The sequence below is a fragment of the Pleurodeles waltl genome, chromosome 9 (assembly GCF_031143425.1).
Source record: "Pleurodeles waltl isolate 20211129_DDA chromosome 9, aPleWal1.hap1.20221129, whole genome shotgun sequence".
Lineage (NCBI taxonomy): Eukaryota > Metazoa > Chordata > Amphibia > Caudata > Salamandridae > Pleurodeles > Pleurodeles waltl.
The window spans coordinates 988,961,452-988,979,979 of NC_090448.1; the positions used below are offsets into that span (position 1 = coordinate 988,961,452).

At 45.9% G+C, this 18,528-nt stretch overlaps 1 protein-coding gene across 5 annotated transcripts in view; it reads right to left on the minus strand.

Moving 5' to 3' along the window:
• LTBP2 (latent transforming growth factor beta binding protein 2) overlaps positions 1-18,528 on the minus strand; it is a 1,514,902-nt gene that overhangs the window by 749,927 nt on the left and 746,447 nt on the right. For all 5 annotated transcript variants that reach the window (XM_069208495.1, XM_069208492.1, XM_069208494.1 and 2 more), the window contains exon 6: positions 2,774-2,977. In XM_069208495.1, the coding sequence (XP_069064596.1) occupies positions 2,774-2,977 (204 nt within the window). The remainder of the gene's footprint in view (positions 1-2,773; positions 2,978-18,528) is intronic.

Consider the following 18,528-nt stretch of genomic DNA (forward strand, 5'->3'; position numbering starts at 1 on the left):
TTGGCGAGACTTTTTTGTCTGATTTTGGGTTTTTTTACATCATAACTATCAGCAAAGGGTTTTTGTACTATTATGTACCCCATTTCTCTCTGAGTGTACGGTTTCTCCTGTTTACTCACAAATGTTGGTAAGACCTCTTGCTCTTGCCAGGACTTTACATTATGACTATTACAATTGGGTTGTTGTATAATCGTATACTTGTCCTTTACTGAACTTTACAAAGTCCTAGTACCCATTTACAAGTCATCTCTGTAAACATAGCAAATATATTTCTAGAACTACTTATGTTTGGATACCTGTGATCATTGTCTCCTCCGCTGCCATTACCATTTTTTCACACATTTACTTTAAACGCAAGGAGTAAACTATTGTTAAATTCTTTGACTAATTTTTCTCTCTGGGCCGCTGCATGTCATTCGCCTATAATCTTGGTATGCAGGACTAGTTCTTGGCACTTCTACTGTTCTACATATGTGTGAGCTTTGAGGATATGCACGTCATGACTGGATAATTATTCCAGCTTCTTCTGTTCTTTCTCATGCACTGTTTTGAGTACACATTTTTCTTGATTTTCTTTTTTACTACCTATATGCACTATTCTGCTTTTGGGTTTCACTCTTTGCTCTATTTCTACAGTAGCTGAGGCTTTGCTACCCACCTCCAAAATGGCGCTCACAATTTTTTGTCCGACTACATGATGGAGCTTCACTTCAACCCTGTTTCTATTTCCATAATCCACAATTTCTCAAAATCTTGTCATGACGGGAACAAGAGCACTGTCACCCATTCTACTGGCTTCATCACACATGTGCGGTAAGTTTCCCCGTACCATTTGACTTTGATTAATTTGCTGTTTTTTACTTACTTTCATTCATCAAGAGCGCGCTCCCTGTCCACTTTCAGGTGCCTGGGGGCATATCATGGCCTCCTCTGCGCCCTTCTGACACTTTTACTACCACTACGAATTGGCTATGGTCCAATTCTTGCAATATGGCCTTTTTGTTTTGGAGAGCTTTCTCTTCTACAACAGGTATTTATTCTAATACTGCTAATTATGAGTCGTACATTTTCATATGACTCCCGCCTTCATAAACATTTTTTCTAAACTAGTCATTACTTTCTTTTTTCATCCCCTGCCAGAAGTGCAGTCTTCTATGAGGACTGACAATGAATCTGCTTATCAAGCAATACCGATCCAACGGTTACCTCTTATACTTGTACAGACTGGTGAATATCGCTTACTGAATCCTTCATCCTACCTTTTTCAGTTTCCTCACACTTAACATGGTTGTTGTTATTTCTGACGTGTAGCTGCACCTGGTTGTGACCTACTAAAGTTTTCCTATTTTCTTTTCTTGTTTGTGGTCATAGGGCCTGCCTGTCACCTACACAGGGGTTGTTGCCTCATTTCTCAGGTTTTTAGTGGTCACTGTTCATGGGTGTGTTGCAACACTCGTGCACATTGGGGTGCTTCGTAGTTGTTTGGTAATCACTGTGTTTAATACAATTTACACTCATTTTGTCATTATGATGTTAATCTTGCAGCCTTGAAAAAAGTTATCTTAGATGAAACCCTTGTCGGCTTCCTCTAGTTCATCAGGAATAAAGAAAACTGAATCAACTATTACTTTACAGACTTGGATAAATAGTTTATTCTTGTACAATATGGCGACGGACTATTCTCAAGAACTTGTGTGTTTGTGCTCTTGATAGACTCTACTGTTGTATGTGTATGTGTATGTGGGGATTTTCCCTGCATGTTTTGACACTGTTTGGTGGTTCGGTGCTACTATCAGTAGAGCTTAGACTCCTTTGATTGTAAGTTATTTCATGGTACTGGTGGGAAGTGTGGCAGCCCCTATACCACAACCAGCTACCCTATTGTCATACTCTAAAAGCAAACATATTTTTATTTTTTGGCTCAAAAAGCACACACCGCCATGCTATTATCTGGCACTTAAATTGACTACTTACTGTGAGGGTGTGCTTTTTTTGCGGTTTTATAGAGTGGAAACTTGACCCGAAGGTATTGGAGTGCTTTACATGAGCACCAGTTATGTTACACAAGGACACATTAAGTTTTGGTAGGCAGGGGGAGATTACGTGTTTTGCTTAAAATATGTGCCTACACCCAGACTCGAAAGTGGTTCCTCAACTCCAAAGTTTGCAGCTCTGGCAGTTAGGCCTCATCCTCTCTTTGAGAAAGGGCAGAATGTCATCACTCAGTGTGAAGTTAGCCAGCGACTGGAGTGAACTGACCCATGCTGTATGCTTTAGTGAGCAAAAAGAAAAATTCGAATGACATAATAAGTGACCAATGAGTGAAGAAAACTAGCTGAAACCTTTCTTAAATAAGTATATTATACGTACATTATACGTATACATTTCGTAAAATAAAAACGGCTTGACTTACGCCAGACCTAAAAAAGACATCACTGCATCCCAAGAGAAAACAAGGTATCCACAAAGTATTAGTGCAACAGGATGGGCATCATTGGAGTAAACAAGGTATTAACAAGCAACGGCTTAAAGGGCCGACACTAGGCTCGTCTCTGTGTTATTTTTTATTTATTCCATGAGTCCAGGCAGATAATAAAAGCTGTATGTACGCCTGACCTAAAAAAGAAGAGTAGTGACGTTAACCCCCCCCCCCCCCACCGCCCCCCATACACTACCTACCCTTCCTAAGAAGTATCCTGTTGTTTTTTAACATGCCACCTTCATTCCCTCACTGCCCAGTTCCAGCCCTGCCCCACACCCAGTTTATTCTCACCCAGTTGGTTGGAGAGGGGCAGGGTGATCATTGTTTGCTTCACGTCTCCCTGGGGCTTCGTCCCGGCCTCTGCCGCTCCGGCTTCCTTCCGCTCCGGCTTCGGCGCAGGCAGGTGGCAGAATTTGCCGGTGGAGTTGGAGGGGCACCAGCACTCATCCCGTCCCACGCAGCGGCCTCCATTCAGGCAGGGGATCTGACAGAAATCTGTACAGCGAAGAAAAGGGCCGATAATAAGAACATGTTTTCATACCGCACTACTGTTCTTTCTTAGCGCTGTAAATAAAAGGTGTTACAGTTTCTCATTTAATGGCAGTCTACCGACTTCAGAAGGCTGCTGTCGGCCTTGCGTGGATCTGAACTTGTGACTAGCACTTCACCACACATATCAGCAGCGAGCGTTTAACTCACCGAGCAGCCCTACTAGTTTTTGGAGACAGAATCCACTCTATTGTTCTGCTCACAGGATGATGCGAAATGGGAAATGAGGGCAAACATATTAAAATAGAGAGACCGGATCACAAAGAGCAGGAAAGAGCAGCATAGAAACATGGACGCCCATTCACCAACATGTCTGGGGAAGAGGAAGGGACAGCACAGTATATACGTTCCGACCGCGGCCGACTTCCAAGGTATGGGTGGCACTTGTCAGCCCTTTTCTTTAACAGCCTCCAATTTGCTGCTGCGGGGATAGCGCGAGGGCAAGGAGTGGGACCCAGAGAACGCACACCTAGCGCCTGTGCTCTCTTCCCGCCACCGCCATCTTGACACTGCTGACCTGGGATAGCAAGGGACGAGGGACCTGCGTCCACAGAGAGGAATGGCAGAGAGGGGGTGTGAACGGAGAGGACAGAACGGGGAAGACCACGAGAGGAGGATAGGGAGATGACATCAGACAGAAGTGAAGATGGAAAGAACCAACAGAGAGCAACAGATTGGAGACAAAAAAGAGGCAGGAGCGAGGACACCCAGACGAGGCCAGGGAGCCGAAAGTACAGCAGAGGAGCTGGCAGAAAGGATAAAAGAAGAGGTTGACGTGAGCGAGATACAGGAATAACAGGGATGGAGAATAGAGAGAAGGGAGAGCAAGGAGACAGAATGAGAAGGTGGAGAGAGAGGAGTATACAGTGAAATGGAGTAGATATGAGGCTAAAGAAGGAGAATGCCTAGAGAGGTGAGAGAGTAGATAGACTGTCTTAGGTGGTGTGCTGTGTGGTAGGTGGCAATCTGATGGTGTCTTACAGTGAAGGCAGAGGGTAGGTCCTTCTGGATGTCCGGAAGTCCTCTGCATAGTTCTATAACCCCCACCCACCAGCATGCACCTACAGGTGGAAAAAGGCAGGGGAGATACACCCTAGTAGAAAGTGGGGACTTTAAGGTTACTGGTCGCCGGTGTTAACTGGGGAAATGTCCCCTTGTGTCTGCTGCTGTGAACCACTGTGCAGTGGAGCGCCTAGAACCCCTAGTAGCATTACCATACCAGACAAGCATTTTACATTGTCTGCCATGTAGAACTAACTTACATGTATCTATTGTAACCATGGGCCCAAGTTATAAGTGCCTATGGGGCTTGGCTTCCACTATCAACTTATGATAAATGCCAAAGGGTTGAGCCTGAACTGTTTACCGTCTCTTCCATGGGCCATCATGCTTGGCAGTTAGTTTTCTTCATCAGGCATTTAATGCAAACAAAAGACCCTTATGGGAAAGGCAGAGAAAGAGGAAAATGAAAAATCGTCACAAAGGGAGAAAGCAGAAAGCTGTAAGAGTGAGCTGAAGGGGCAGGTAGTGGCTGTACATGGATTAAAAAGGCCCAAAATGGCTTTAGGATTATGCTGCCTCAACATTCTGTGCTCGCATATTTAAAAGCAACAGCTGCGTGTTTCGAAGGAGAGTGTTGGGCACTGGCACGTTTTTATTTACAAATTAAGCACTGGCAGTAAGAACCCGCTGCCGTGCACCCTCGTCATTTGCATCCTTATGGAATGCCTCATATGAACTGGACCCCACCAATAAATTGATGAACCTGCCTCCTATGATTGTGAGCAGCCCTTGTAAACCCCTTTAGCGGTTGCAGGAGGTTGGGATTGGGGGCGGAGCACTCAGTCTTTTATCTTCTTTCCTACTGACAAGAGTCCCGGTGGTCAACTGTGGGGACTTCAAGGCTGACGCCTTCAGTCTTCCTTGTGGTGTCCCCTAGGGCTCCTTGTTGAGTCCTACTCTTTTTAATATCTATGTGGCACCACTGGCAGCCCCGGTCCGGTCTTTTGGCTTTGAGGTTCAATCTTATGCTGATGATACGCAGATTATTGTGATGATTTTCAACAATGTGACCTCTGTCTCCCAGTCTTGTAGGCAGAGTATGTCCAGTATTGAGAAATGGATGCACAGCAATGTGGTCAAACTCAATGCTGGAAAGACAGAGGTGTTGGTTTTTGGGACCCAGAAATCAATATGGTATGATATCTGGTGGCCAGAGGAGTGTGGTCCTCTTCCCACTCCAGTGGATTCTGCTAGAAATCTAGGTGTCTTGGTAGATATTTCCCTGAATTTCAACACTCAAACCAGTCTCACAACTAATACTTGTTTGTGTATTATCAGAGTACTGAAGAAGATTTTCCCTTTCATTCCTAATGATCTACAACAGACAGTTGTCATTGCCCTCATTACCTCCTGTTTAGACTATTGATATTCCCTCTATCTTAATATGGATAAGAGAGGTATTATTAAGCTGCAGGTTACCCACAATGATTCTGCTCGGCTTATCCTGAACATTCCGAGGCATGCTTTTATTAGGGAAGGACTGGCAATTGTCCCTAGATTTCAAAGAGCCAGATGGAGAGGAAGGGCCTTTTCGGGGGCAGCTGCCAAATTATAAAACTCAATGCCGCCCGGCATGGCAGATAAGGAAATCTTTTCCATTTTTAAACAACAGCTGAAAACGTGGCTTTTTACCCAGAATGCCTTTGAATGAATACGTGTTTTTCCACCACGTGCAGGTTCTGCTAGCACGTTGATACCCTTGGGTTTTGTGTGCTCTATACATGGCGATAATATAACATTAATGCAGAGTCTGGGCACGGAACTGACATTGCATTTGGAAGGCCTGATGCCTTGGCCATTCCCTGTGTTTTTTTATATGCACAGCGGTTCCTCTATCTCCCAAAGCCCCTTTTGTTCTGCACGCTCACAAAGAAGCTCTGTGCTGTACTGGACAGAGTAGAGTAAGTAAACCCATACCCAAAAATCCGTCTGACTGAGCCCTCTGAACATGGGGCCAGATGTAGCAAACGATTGCGACTCGCAAACGGGCCGAATCGCAATTTGCGACAGTGCAAAATCGGAAATGGGATGCAAAAAGCCCATTTCCGACTCGCAAAAAGCGATGGGACCCGTTTGCGAGTCGCATCCGGTGCGACCCCATTTTGCGACCCGCAAATTGCAAGTCGCAATTTGCGAGTCGCAACCCATATGCAATTGCAACTCGCAAATTGTGACTAGTCGCAAAAAGCCCAGTTTGCATGTCCCATTTACCACTAACTCAGAACAGGTGGTAACCATTACCAAAGTATAAAAGGGGACCCAGAAGGCATCTGGCTTACTCAAGATGGTGGAGATATACCTGATAGCAGTGAGGAGGAGAGTCTACGCAGCCCAGCAGAGGAGGAGGAGGGGCCACAGACAGGAGAAGATATATAGAACCAGGCAGACTCTTTTTCAGCAAACTGAAGAGGAGATCTATGACAAATACCGCCTTAGCAGCGCAGCCATTCTAGAATTAATTGATTTACTCAAACCACAGCTAGAACTCAAGACTCTGCGTGGCTGCGCCATCCCTACGCATGTGCAAGTACTATGCGCACTGCACCTCTTGGCCTCAGGGAGCTATCAGGGGGTCATTGCCGTGGCAGGTGGGGTATCCCAAAGTGCAGTGTCAAGGTTCCTCAGGGCATTCCTAGATGCCTTAGTCACGCACATGTCTAACTTCATATACTTACCAAGGAATGAGGCAGAAATTAACAGCACCAAGCTGGACTTTTACCGCATTGCCCACTTTCCTCATGTCATAGGGTGTGTAGATGGGACACACATTCAAATATGCCCCCCTGCTAATCTGGAACACATTTTCCGCAACAGGAAGTGTACCCACTCACTCAACATACAGGTTGTTTGTGATGCCCATTATGTCATCACGGACATCGTAGCTAAGTTTTCTGGCAGTACCCATGACTCATACATGTTTAGGCATAGTGGGATACATCAACGCCTGGAACGTGGGGAATTTGGAGACGGTTACCTCCTAGGTAGAGCCACAGACACTTGCAGACATACACACAGGTCACTGTGCACGACTATCTGGACTTCCTAACAGTGTACTTTTGTGCCCAACAGGTGACAGTGCATATGCTCTCAGGCCTTTGATCATGACTCAGTTTTTAACACCCAGAACTGAATCAGAGAGGCAATACAACAGTGCGCATAAGAGGACCAGGAACCTGATCAAGCGCACCTTCGGACTGCTGAAGGCAAGATTCAGATGCCTCCACCGCAGTGGAGGCGCCCTCCAATACACCCCCATTACCGCTTTCAAAATTGTGGTCGCATACGCCATCCTCCACAACATAGCCACCCGACGTGGGCTACCTCTCACCCCTGCAGACCCAGATCCTGATGATGAAGAGCAAGAACAACCACATGGAGTCTATTTGTTAACTTCCTGGCTGTGATGTCATCATCATGTGCCAGGAAGTGATTCCAGAGTGTTCTGGTATGCTTTCTGGAGTGTTCTGCTGCACCTGCATGCAATTTTGAAGGTAATCGCAATTTGCGACACCCACTCGCTAATTGCGAGTTCGTTTTTTGCACACTCGCAAACAGCGACCTCGCAAACTGCGGACTCGCACACAGCGTTGCGAGTCCGGCTGCGAGTCGCAAAATCGGATCGCTTTTTTTTCTGACATTCCAATTTGCGGCTCGCATTTTGCGAGTCGCATCAACTCGCAAAATGCGAGTCGCAATTTTTATTTTTGCTACATCTGGCCCATGGTGTCTACTCACCGAAGAGGCGAATAGGAATTTAGGCCCCCATTATGACAATGGCGGTAAAAAACACCTACTGCCGTGGCGGCGCCCGCCAAAAGACCGTCACCACGGCTACCATCCGTCTGCCATAATATGCCCACAGCCGGATTTCCGCCACATGAAGGGCAGAAATCCTGCTGTGACCATACTGGCGGATGACGGTAAGGTGACACTGCTACCATCAGCAGCCCCACGCCAGTAGACCGCCGCCAGCCGTAGTCTGAAAAATAATATGGCCTGGCGGTGTTCTGCTGGTGGGCGCTGCTGGCAGTAGCAGCGCCCAGTCCCATCCCCTACCAGGAGAGCCCCTGGATCCAGGTAAGTCGGGTTTCCGACAGGGGAGTGTTTAGCGTTGTGTGTGTGTGGGGGTGTGTGCATGTGTGTGCGTGAATGCAAGTGTGTGCTTAGTGTTGTTTGCGTGCATGTATGAATGTGTGTGAGTGAGTGTATGAATGTGTGTGAATGCATGTATGTATGGAAATGTGAATGCATGTATGTTTTGATGTGTGTGCGGATGTGTGCGTGAATGAATGAATGCATGCATGAATGTATGTGTGGATGAGTGTGTGTCTGCATGTGTGTGTGTATTGGGGGCGTTGATGTAGGGGGTCCGGGGGTGAGTCTGGGGAGGTTTGGGGGGCCTCCTATCAGTGATAGGGAAGAAAATCCCTGTCACTGATAGGGCCTACCGCCATGGTTTTCTTGGCATTACAAACGCCACAGAAACCATGGCGGTAGGCAGGGTCATAATACCGCCGGCGGCACAATGGTGGCTGCCGGGCTGAAGATTCTTATCTCCAGCCCGGCGGCTGCTACCGCCATGGCGGTCGGAGTGGTACATTGGTGGATTAGCTTCAGCCAACTCACCAATGTCATAATGTGGCGGTAAGTACCACCAGCCTGTTGGAGGTACTACCGCCACATTAGCTCCGACCGTCGGGGTCTTAATGACCCCCTTAGTTTTGATCCTTAGTGAGAGGACTGCCGCTTCCAACCTAGGTGAGGGGATGTGGCCACAGTTTACATATGCTGTTTCCTTGGGTCTTAAATCCTAACCTTCACCCACCCTACCCTTGCCTTGAGCCCTTAGTTAGGTTCTTTCTTTCAAGACCAGTAGCATCGGCCTGCAGACCAAGGCCCATATGTACGAAGGTATTTTGCTTTTCCTAACAGTGCGAATCACAATTTCCAGCCATCAGGAAAAGCAAAATGCCATTTCGGAATGTACGAAAGGGTATTTTGATGGCGTAAAATGCAATTTCTATCAAGTAGAGATTGCATTTTGGAAAACGCTAAATAGGAAATATCAAATAAGGATTTCCAAATAACAATTCACTAACAGCCTGTACAAAGGATTTCCTAATTGTGAATAGTTGCAAAATGTCTGTTTAGGAAATGCAATTACCATCAATCTGGATCTGGTGTTAACCAGGTGCAAACTATAAAAAGGCACCCGAAATGCACCTGTCTCATTCAGAATGGTGCCCACGTATGTTTTGGCAAGGAGACTGAAGCTTTTGGTTGGCAGGCAGGCAGAGAAAGAGGAGGATACAGGATATGAGGGTGAGGGTCACCCTGTTAGAACGGAATGAGGAGGAGATATATGAGAAGTACAGACTCAGTAGTGAGGTAATCCCAGAATCAATTGCTGAGTTACAACCTCAGCTTCAGACCCCAACTCTCAGAAGCAATGCTATCCCACCACATGTGCAGATATTGTGTTGTTTATACCTATTAAGTTCGGCAGTTACCAGGGGAATACAGCAGTGGCAAGGTGGGGGTGTCACAAAGAGCTTTTTCCAGGTTCTTTCACAGGTTCCTGCATATCATGGTTAACAAAGTTAACCAATACATATATTTCCCAAATGCCCCCCCCCCCATTTTGTTTTTTAAACAGGTTTTATTGGCATTTTGTTAAAAGACATTCAATTTCAAAACGCGGCCCAATATCCATACACATAAAACTTTGTCACAAGACATAGCAGTATTAAATCCATCTCAGTATTACAAAAACATATAGGTCTATTCAGAAGATGCATATACCTTCCTCCCCCACATTCTCAGCCAGGCTGTTGGTAAATTGTTCCTGATCTTGTAAACTTTCAGATATTGTGCCCTTCTGATTATGCCGGTTCCCTACTATGTGTTCACAGGAGGGTACCGTTTATATGTATGACTCTCTCGTCAGTGAACTAGGATAAAGTATAGATCAATACCATTTAACTCCCAATTGACCTCCATTTTCCCACTGCCCCTCCGCCACCAACATTGTTCTGTCATTTCTTGATGCGCCTATGCATGTGTTGTGTCATGGTGTCTCTCAGAGTACATGAGTTGTGACGAACATATGTGCGCTGCCCTACGCTCAGCCTGTCTTTTCCTATGTGGATGTGGTGTTATCTCATGTTTAAGGTGATGACGTGCTCCCATTTTCTTCTGTATGGGGTGTCGTAGTCTCCTCCTGTAATGTTGCGACAATGTTGTCCCAAGCATTTGTTATCTCTGGGGATCCCCTTCCCTGACTGTGTTTCCTTTTCAGCACTAGACGTTCGTACACCGCCCAGCATCTCATTTCCCTCTTCCAGCATTGAAGGTTGGGACCTATCAGACTTTTCCAGTTCTTTGCTAACTCTCATTTGGCCAGAGTATACGCAAGATCCTGGAATTTGCTAGTTGCCTTATTCTTGGGAGTATGGGGGAACCAATGTAACAAACAATGGGCTGGAGTGCACGCAGTTTCACGCTCCGTGATTTCCGCTATATATGCTGTCACCGCTCCTCAGTAGGTGGTTAAGTATGGGCAGGACCACATCATGTGGATAAAGTCCGCTGCCTCTTCTCCACAGCGGTGACATTGTGCAACTACTTCTCAAAGGTGATCCCAGAGCCTTTTCGGGGTGAGATACACTCTATGTATTACATAAAAATGTATAGGTTGAAACCTAGCGTTTCTGGAGACCTTCGGCGCCCTCTCCAGTATCTGTTCCCAGTCCCCCTCCGGTATTGGGGTCTGCAGATTTATCTCCCATTTATGTCCTAGGTCGTCCAGGGGGGCGCAGTGCTCCTGTGCAGATCGTTCTATATAAGCCAGCGATTGCTCTATGTGTGCCATCTGAGGTCATTAGGTAGGTGCTGGGCCCGTGAGGTCAGGGCTCGGTGCTTCCCGTTTGCCAATGGGTGCTAATGATGCAGATAAATACTCGGTGCAGTAGGAAATGGCCCTGCGGTAGGTCATGTTCCTGTCAGTAGTCTTCAAATGGCATCAGGTTGCCCTCTCGATATAGGTCCCTCATCTGCGCGGCCCTTCCTTCCTCCCAGGTCGTCAATCTCCTCCACTCGCCTGTCCGAGGTAGCCATTGAAGCCACGTCATTGTTATCACAGGTGTGTAAGGCCTAGTCCTGCCTGTCTCAGAGAGGCATTGTCTCCAGCATCAGCAGAGTACCTGAATCTCCAGAGCGGGCACTGGGCCCGACCTAGTGAGGTTGAAGAATAGGCCCGCCAGCACAGAAACAGGAGAAGTCGAGGTGGCCCCGCCATCTACTCAGGCCCTGTGCTCTGCCGCCCATTGGGTCAACCACTATATCTGGGCCGCCAGGCAGTAGGATTCAAAGTCCGGGAACTCTAGTCCCACTTCCAACCGCGGTCTCTTCAGGGTCGCTAGTGCCACTCTGCATCTCCCATCTCCCCATATAAACGCCGTAATTAAGGAATCCAGTTCCCTGAAAAGCGCGACAGGGACCCAGATCGGTAAGACCGCAAAATAGTATAAGAGCCTCGGTAGCGCCACCTTCTCAATTAGTGCTATTCTTCCAGCCATGGACAATTGGACTGACCTCCAGAAGCCCATATTGGATTTCAGTGCCCTAATAGCACTCCCTATGTTGCCTTCTAGGATATCCACCCTAGTATGGTATATCTTGACTCCCAAGTAGGTCATGCATTGGGGTTCCCAGGACACATTTCTCAGCCCTTTGGGTGGGTCTCGGCCCGCCAATAGCGGGAACAGGAATGATTTCTGTCAGTATACCTGCAGTCCTGCCAGATGACCAAACTGTGCCAAGAGTGATTGGGCTCCCTTTAGTTCCGGCCCAGTGTCTTGTAAGAACAGGAGTAGATCATCCGCATACAGCGCTATAGTGTGATGCCGGTTACCGTGCTCTAGCCCCCGGTACCAAGTGGCGGTTTGTGCTTGGGTAGCTAAGGGTTCCATTGCCAATGCAAATAATGATGGTGAGAGTGGACAACCCTGCCTGGTGCCCCTTTCTACCGAATATTGCTCTGAGATTGTGACAACGGTGCTGACCCGTGCCTTAGGGTCTGTGTATAATAGTTTCGTCCATTGATAAAGCCCTCGCCCAGTCCCATGTGTTCAAGGACTGCGTATAAATAATCCCATTCTAACCTTTCAAATGCCTTTTCTATATCTACTGCTAGTATGGTCGCCGTACCTAAGTGTGGGGTGATGGTGTCTGGGATAGGATAGCTTGTCGGATATTCTGAGCTGTATTTCGGGTGGGGATAAACCCTGCTTGGTCAGTATGAACCAAACGGGTCATATATGGGAGCAGCCTTGTCGCTAGCATTCAACTTAGGATCTTGTAGTCCGAATTCAGCATGGACGGGGCCTATAGGCTTTGCTATTGTTAGGAGGCTTGCTAGGTGTAAGTAGAGGAATTATCATGGCTTCCTTTGTGGAATTACGTGCCTTACCATATAATTGCGCCAGTTTAGGGGCTAGTTCTTGTATACACGTGCCGTAAAATTCTATTGGCAAACCGTCTGTGTCTGGGCTTTTTCCCTTCGTCAGACCTTTATTTTCTAATTTCTGAGATCTCTATTTCACCTCCTAGCACTTCTGGGAGGCGGAGGCGGCGCAGCTGACAGGGCAGGAGCCCTTTAAAATCATTACAGCGCTCCCGCCTCGTGGGACGCGCTTGGGGAGGCGGAGGCGGCGCAGCTGACAGGGCAGGAGCCATTTATTTTATCGCAGTGCTCCCGCCCTGCGGGACGCGCTTGAGGAGGAGGCAGCAGCTACCAAAAGGGCAGGAGCCCTTTAAATTCATCGCAGCGCTCCCGCCCTGCGGGACGCGCTTCTGGGAGGCGGAGGTGGCGCAGCTGACAGGGCAGGAGCCCTTTAAAATCATCACAGTACTCCCGCCCTTCAGGACGCGCTTGGAGAGGCGGAGGCGGCGCAGCTGACAGGGCAGGAGCCCTTTAATTTTATCGCAGCGCTCCCGCCCTGCGGGACGCGCTTGAGGAGGAGGCAGCAGCTACCAAAAGGGCAGGAGCCCTTTAAATTCATCGCAGCGCTCCCGCCCTGTGGGACGCGCTTGAGGAGGAGGCAGCAGCTACCAAAAGGGCAGGAGCCCTTTAAAATCATCACAGCGCTCCCGCCCTGTGGGACGTGCTTGGGGAGGCGGAGGCGGCGCAGCTGACAGGGCAGGAGCCCTTTAATTTTATCGCAGCGCTCTCGCGCTGCGGGACGCCCTTGAGGAGGAGGCAGCAGCTACCAAAAGGGCAGGAGCCCTTTAAATTAATCGCAGCGCTCCCGCCCTGCTAGACGTGCTTGAGGAGGAGGCAGCAGCTACCAAAAGGGCAGGAGCCCTTTAAATTCATCGCAGCGCTCCCGCCCTGCGGGACGCACTTCTGGGAGGCGGAGGCGGTGCAGCTGACAGGGCAGGAGCCCTTTAAAATCATCACAGCGCTCCCGCCTCGTGGGACACGCGCCGGTGGCGCGCGGGCAAAGCCCGGGCCAACGGCGGGCCCGTCCTTCACCCGTCATCGACCGGAAGAGGCTGGGCTGGCCCCCCTCTAACGTTTCTTCCTCCCGTTTTGCGGTAAATTCCTTTGGAAGCTGCTAAAGTCGCTGTGGGAGACCGTCATCTATAATGGGGAAGAGAAAGATTAACTTGCAAAAGGGGGAAGGTGGGCCCAGCTCTCTCCAGTCCTCCATTACTAGCTATTTATCCTCTGTGATGGGGGCCATTGAATCTGAAATAGAGCAAGTAGAAGAAAGGATTGGGGCTGTCCAAAGCACTGTTCAGCAGCCACCTTTGGAACCTATTGTTCAAATAAACTCCAATTCAAGAACTGGGATCTCACTACCGGCCCTGCCTTCTAGTATTACACAGTTGGGCCATGATATACTTCCTCCCATAGTTTTAATAAATTCTCCTAACCCATTTGTTAATCCACCTCTGGAAAGCTCTTGTTCTCAGGTTGATTCTCCTCCTCTGAAGAAGAGGAGAGCCGGGAAAAAGTCTAAAAATACAAAAAATGCTTTGGGCCCTAAAAAGAGAACATCCACCCTTTCGGTTTTAAGTGCTAAAGATCCAGTTTCCCTGGCTTCCACTCCTGAATGGTTTTTGAGAAAGGATGCCCCTGAAGATTTTACTAGTGTTATAGATTCTATACTCCAAACTTTTTGTGCAACCTTAGAGGCGAAACTTATCACAATGATTACTAGGAAGCTTGATTGCTTTTGTAATGATGTGACTAGTACTTTATCTCATTTACTTAAGCCAGGATTAGTAAGTACGGGTAAATCTCACAGCCAAGACCAGGTTCATCAAACCAACCCCCTATCTACTTTGTTATCCCAAGGAGCTAGTAATCCCTCGCCCAATCTATAGGCCGTTTCTGGCCAAGGAAACATAGCTGATGATTCTGCACAGGGGTTGACCAGGGAATTTTGTTCCTCTAGGTTGCATGCTACGGGTCAAAACAAATCTATAAACCATGCAGATTCTTTACATCTACCTCCAGATTGCAATCCGTATGTATTGGTTCTATCAAATGTTCCCCCTTTGGTGAGTTCTAACATAGAAGATACCCAATCCCCAATCAGGAAAGCTGGTCATTGGTTGAAAACTAATATTAAACCTAATTTTCATCATAATGATAAGATTCTTATGGCCCGCAGAGTGAGGAGGGTTGGATATTCAAAGAAATTAGAGGCGGGAGATTATGTCGTTTTAAATTTTGCAAATTCCTATTCTGTGGACTATTTTTTGACCAACTCCGAACAATGCAATAGGTCATGTAATAGGATCCAAATACATCCCCTGTGTCAATTTTATGACCCCGCGCTCCTACCACAACGCTCCGTTACTAACCCAAGAACCCATACACCTGACCCAGTAAGGTCCCAATTGCAGGTAAACGTACCCACTAGCAATCGGTTTTTGGCTCTTAATTGTCTTGACGAGAACGATTGACTAACGGCCATGGTTAACCCCTGCCCTACCAATATGGCGAGATCAATAGCTAGAAATGTTTACAATGAATGTACTCGGTACGCAGGAAAGTCTGTATTGGATTTGTCAACTCCTACAAATACTAGAGTTTTAACACCATGTCCTGGGTTTAGACCACTAACTCTGCTTAGTTGGAATATAGCGGGGATGCGGTCTAAAACTGACAACTCGGATTGGAGGAGCTTTATTTCTTCCTATGACATAATCTGTCTACAGGAGACTTGGTCTAGGGATACTTTCCTTCTGAATGGTTTTACTTCCCTATGTCAGCTGGCTATAACCTCCCAATGGGGAGTGCACGGGTGGCCTTTTAGTTCTTGTATCCTTACATCTCCCTCTATTAAAAGTGTCCTTAATCTGGTCTTCCCCTCATTTTATGGTTATTGTAGTATCTATAAGCGGACAAAAAGATATTTTGATTTGAAATTTTTATAATAATATCCTCCGTGGTCTCCTTATGGGATGCCTGGAGGAGGTAGCAGACTTCTTTGATTCATCAAATGTTTTACAGGACAGTGATCTAATTATACTAAGGGTGGGAGATTTTAACACTCCTTTGTGTAGCAAGGAACTTACGGAACTGTGTGCCTTGCCTGATGAGGGCAGAGAGTCATCAATCCATTTCACTCACACTGTTGAAGGAGATGCCCTAAACTACTTTATATGTAAGTTTGATTTGCTACACGTTACGGGGAAACTGGCTGCTGACGCCTGTAATATACCAACTTTCACAGGAAAACCGAAGGGGAGCATCATTGATTATATACTTATTGGCTCCTCTGATTATCATCTAATTCAAGAATTTAAGGTCACACCTCACTGCGCCAGTGATCATAATCCCCTCAGCATTAATCTGGATTTAAATATTAACCAGGTTCCTAAGAATAAAAGTTTGAGAGCTAGTACTGTTTATAATCCAAATTGCGGTTTACGCTTAAAATGGGACAAAATAAATCCTAAATGATTTAATCAGGATATTGTAAGCACTAGGTCTGACTCTATTAATATGTGTCTGTCTCAGCAGTTAGATCCTGAATGTATAGTCCATGAATTAGAATCTGTATGTACTGATATCTCACGAGCCTTGGTGGTGGACAGGCCCTTGAAGGGGCCAGTGGTACATAGATGGCTTGATTCTGTGTGTTCTTCTGCTCATAAAAAACTTAAAGATGCTCTTAAAGCAGTTCCCCCGTCCCGCCAACTAGTTAAACTAGCTAGAGCTGATTATAAGGCTGCTCTTGAAAAAAGGAAATCAGAAATTAGGTCTAAGGCTTGGGATGAACTTTTGGCTGCCTCTGAGCTGAAGGACACTTCTAAGTTTTGGAAGGTGATAAATCATCCTTACTTTTCAGATAACAACACTAAGGCAGATGATTGTCTCATTGTCGAGGACATATGGGTGACCCATTTTAGGAAAGTATTTTGCCCAGGAAACAATGGCAATGAGAACCTGTATATAGAAGATAACCTTACTGCACATTCTATTTCAGACTCTAATATCAAAACCCTAGATATTACCTTTGATCTCCATGAGGTTCTAAGCGCCATTAATCGACTAAGGCAGGGAAAGCCTCCTGGCCCTGACGGGGTCCCCGCTGATCTTTTTAAATCTGAAATTGATCTTTGGGGTCCTTTAGTTACAAATGTGTTGAACAGCGCGGTAAATAGTAACGTACCTATTTCATGGAAATCAGCTATTATTGTTCCTATCTTCAAAAAAGGAAACAGATAAGATCCTTCCTGCTATAGACCAATTTCTCTTATTGATTCAACGGCAAAGATTTTAGGAAGTGTGATCTTATCCCGTTTAGAAAATTGGGTGACTGAGGCCTAGTTTTTATCTTGAATTCAATTTGGTTTTAGACCCGGTGTAGGCACATTTGAGCAGGTTTTAAATCTGCATCTGATACTCAGTAAATATGTGACAGACAAAAAAGAGTCAATTCATATGGCATTTATTGATTTAACTAGTGCTTTTGATATGGTTAATAGGTCGAAGTTATGGCAAATTCTGGGAGCTTTAGGTTGCGACACGTCCCTTTTGGAGCTTATTAATCGCCTACATACAGATTTAAAGGTTTCAGTTCAGACTGGTTTATATGGACAGAGAACTTCTCCTATTCCGTCAATAAGGGGCGTAATACAGGGATGTATCCTAGCACCTTTTCTTTTCTTGATATATATAAATGGGCTTTATGATTAGTTGGTAAAATATGGAAATGATGTGCCAAAGATGGGCCAGAGACCGCTTCCAGTTTTATTATATGCTGATGATGTAGTTTTAATTGCTCGTACCGCTAATGGTTTACAGGGACTCTTGGACCTATTTTACAATTTTATGTTGGACCTTGATTTGAAAGTAAATTACCCTAAGACGTTTGTTATGACATGTGGCCCACGTAATACAAAGTCTAAACAATTTATTATGGGAGGGCATATTTTAAATAAGGTAAAAAAAATGTTGTTATTTAGGTATGTATATGAGTTCCTCTTTGTCCTGGAAGACTCACATCAATTTCAAGTTCCAACAGCTGATAAGGAATAATGAAGCGATCTTTCGCTTTACTAGTAAATTAGGTCACAGACCCCTCGCACAGATGAAAACACTTTATAACTCCAAGTGTGCCGCAGCAGTCCTATACGGGGCAGGAGTTTGGGGCTACAACAAAATACCCTCTCTCCAAAGTGCTGAAAATAAATTCCTGCGTAGACTACTGACGGTTCCAAAATGTATAGCAAACATCATCAGTCATGAGGAAATTAGCCAACGTTTTCTGGAGGACAGGGTTTCTATCACTCCTTTACTGCTCTGGATCAGATGCTGGTTGAACCGTGCGACAAAACTTGTTCAAGACTGCATTTCAGATTGCTTACAATTGGACAACTCAAACAGGATTCCCTGGCTTGTGTTCCTGCGAAACTCCTTTGAGAAGCTAGGGCTCAGATACATGTTTGAAGAACCCCAATTGTTAACTACAAACTATAGGTCTGTCTTGAAGTCAACTTATTTTGAGCACATACCAGAGTCGAGATTTTATAGCTCCCTGAAACTCAAAACTTTCAATCCCTATATCCAGATTGTAACTGTCTCATGTCTTGAACCTTATTTGATCTGGTTTTCAAGTTCTAAAATAACCTCTCTTTCAAATTTTTTTAGATTTAATTTGATTCATTTTAAGGTAGCCTTTCCCAAACCATGTTTCTGGAAAAAGGATTTACCACCCTGCCCCTGTGATTCTAAATCAAAGCAGAGTACCACACATTTTTTTCTCTTTTGTTCTCTAAATGCTGCTCCTAGAAAGGCTTTTATTTTACCTATTTTATGTCATCTTAGACCTATACGTTATAAGGAAGCTCTCTTATATTTTCAGAGATTGCCAGATATCCAAACTTGTCATCACATACTAAATTTTGTTACA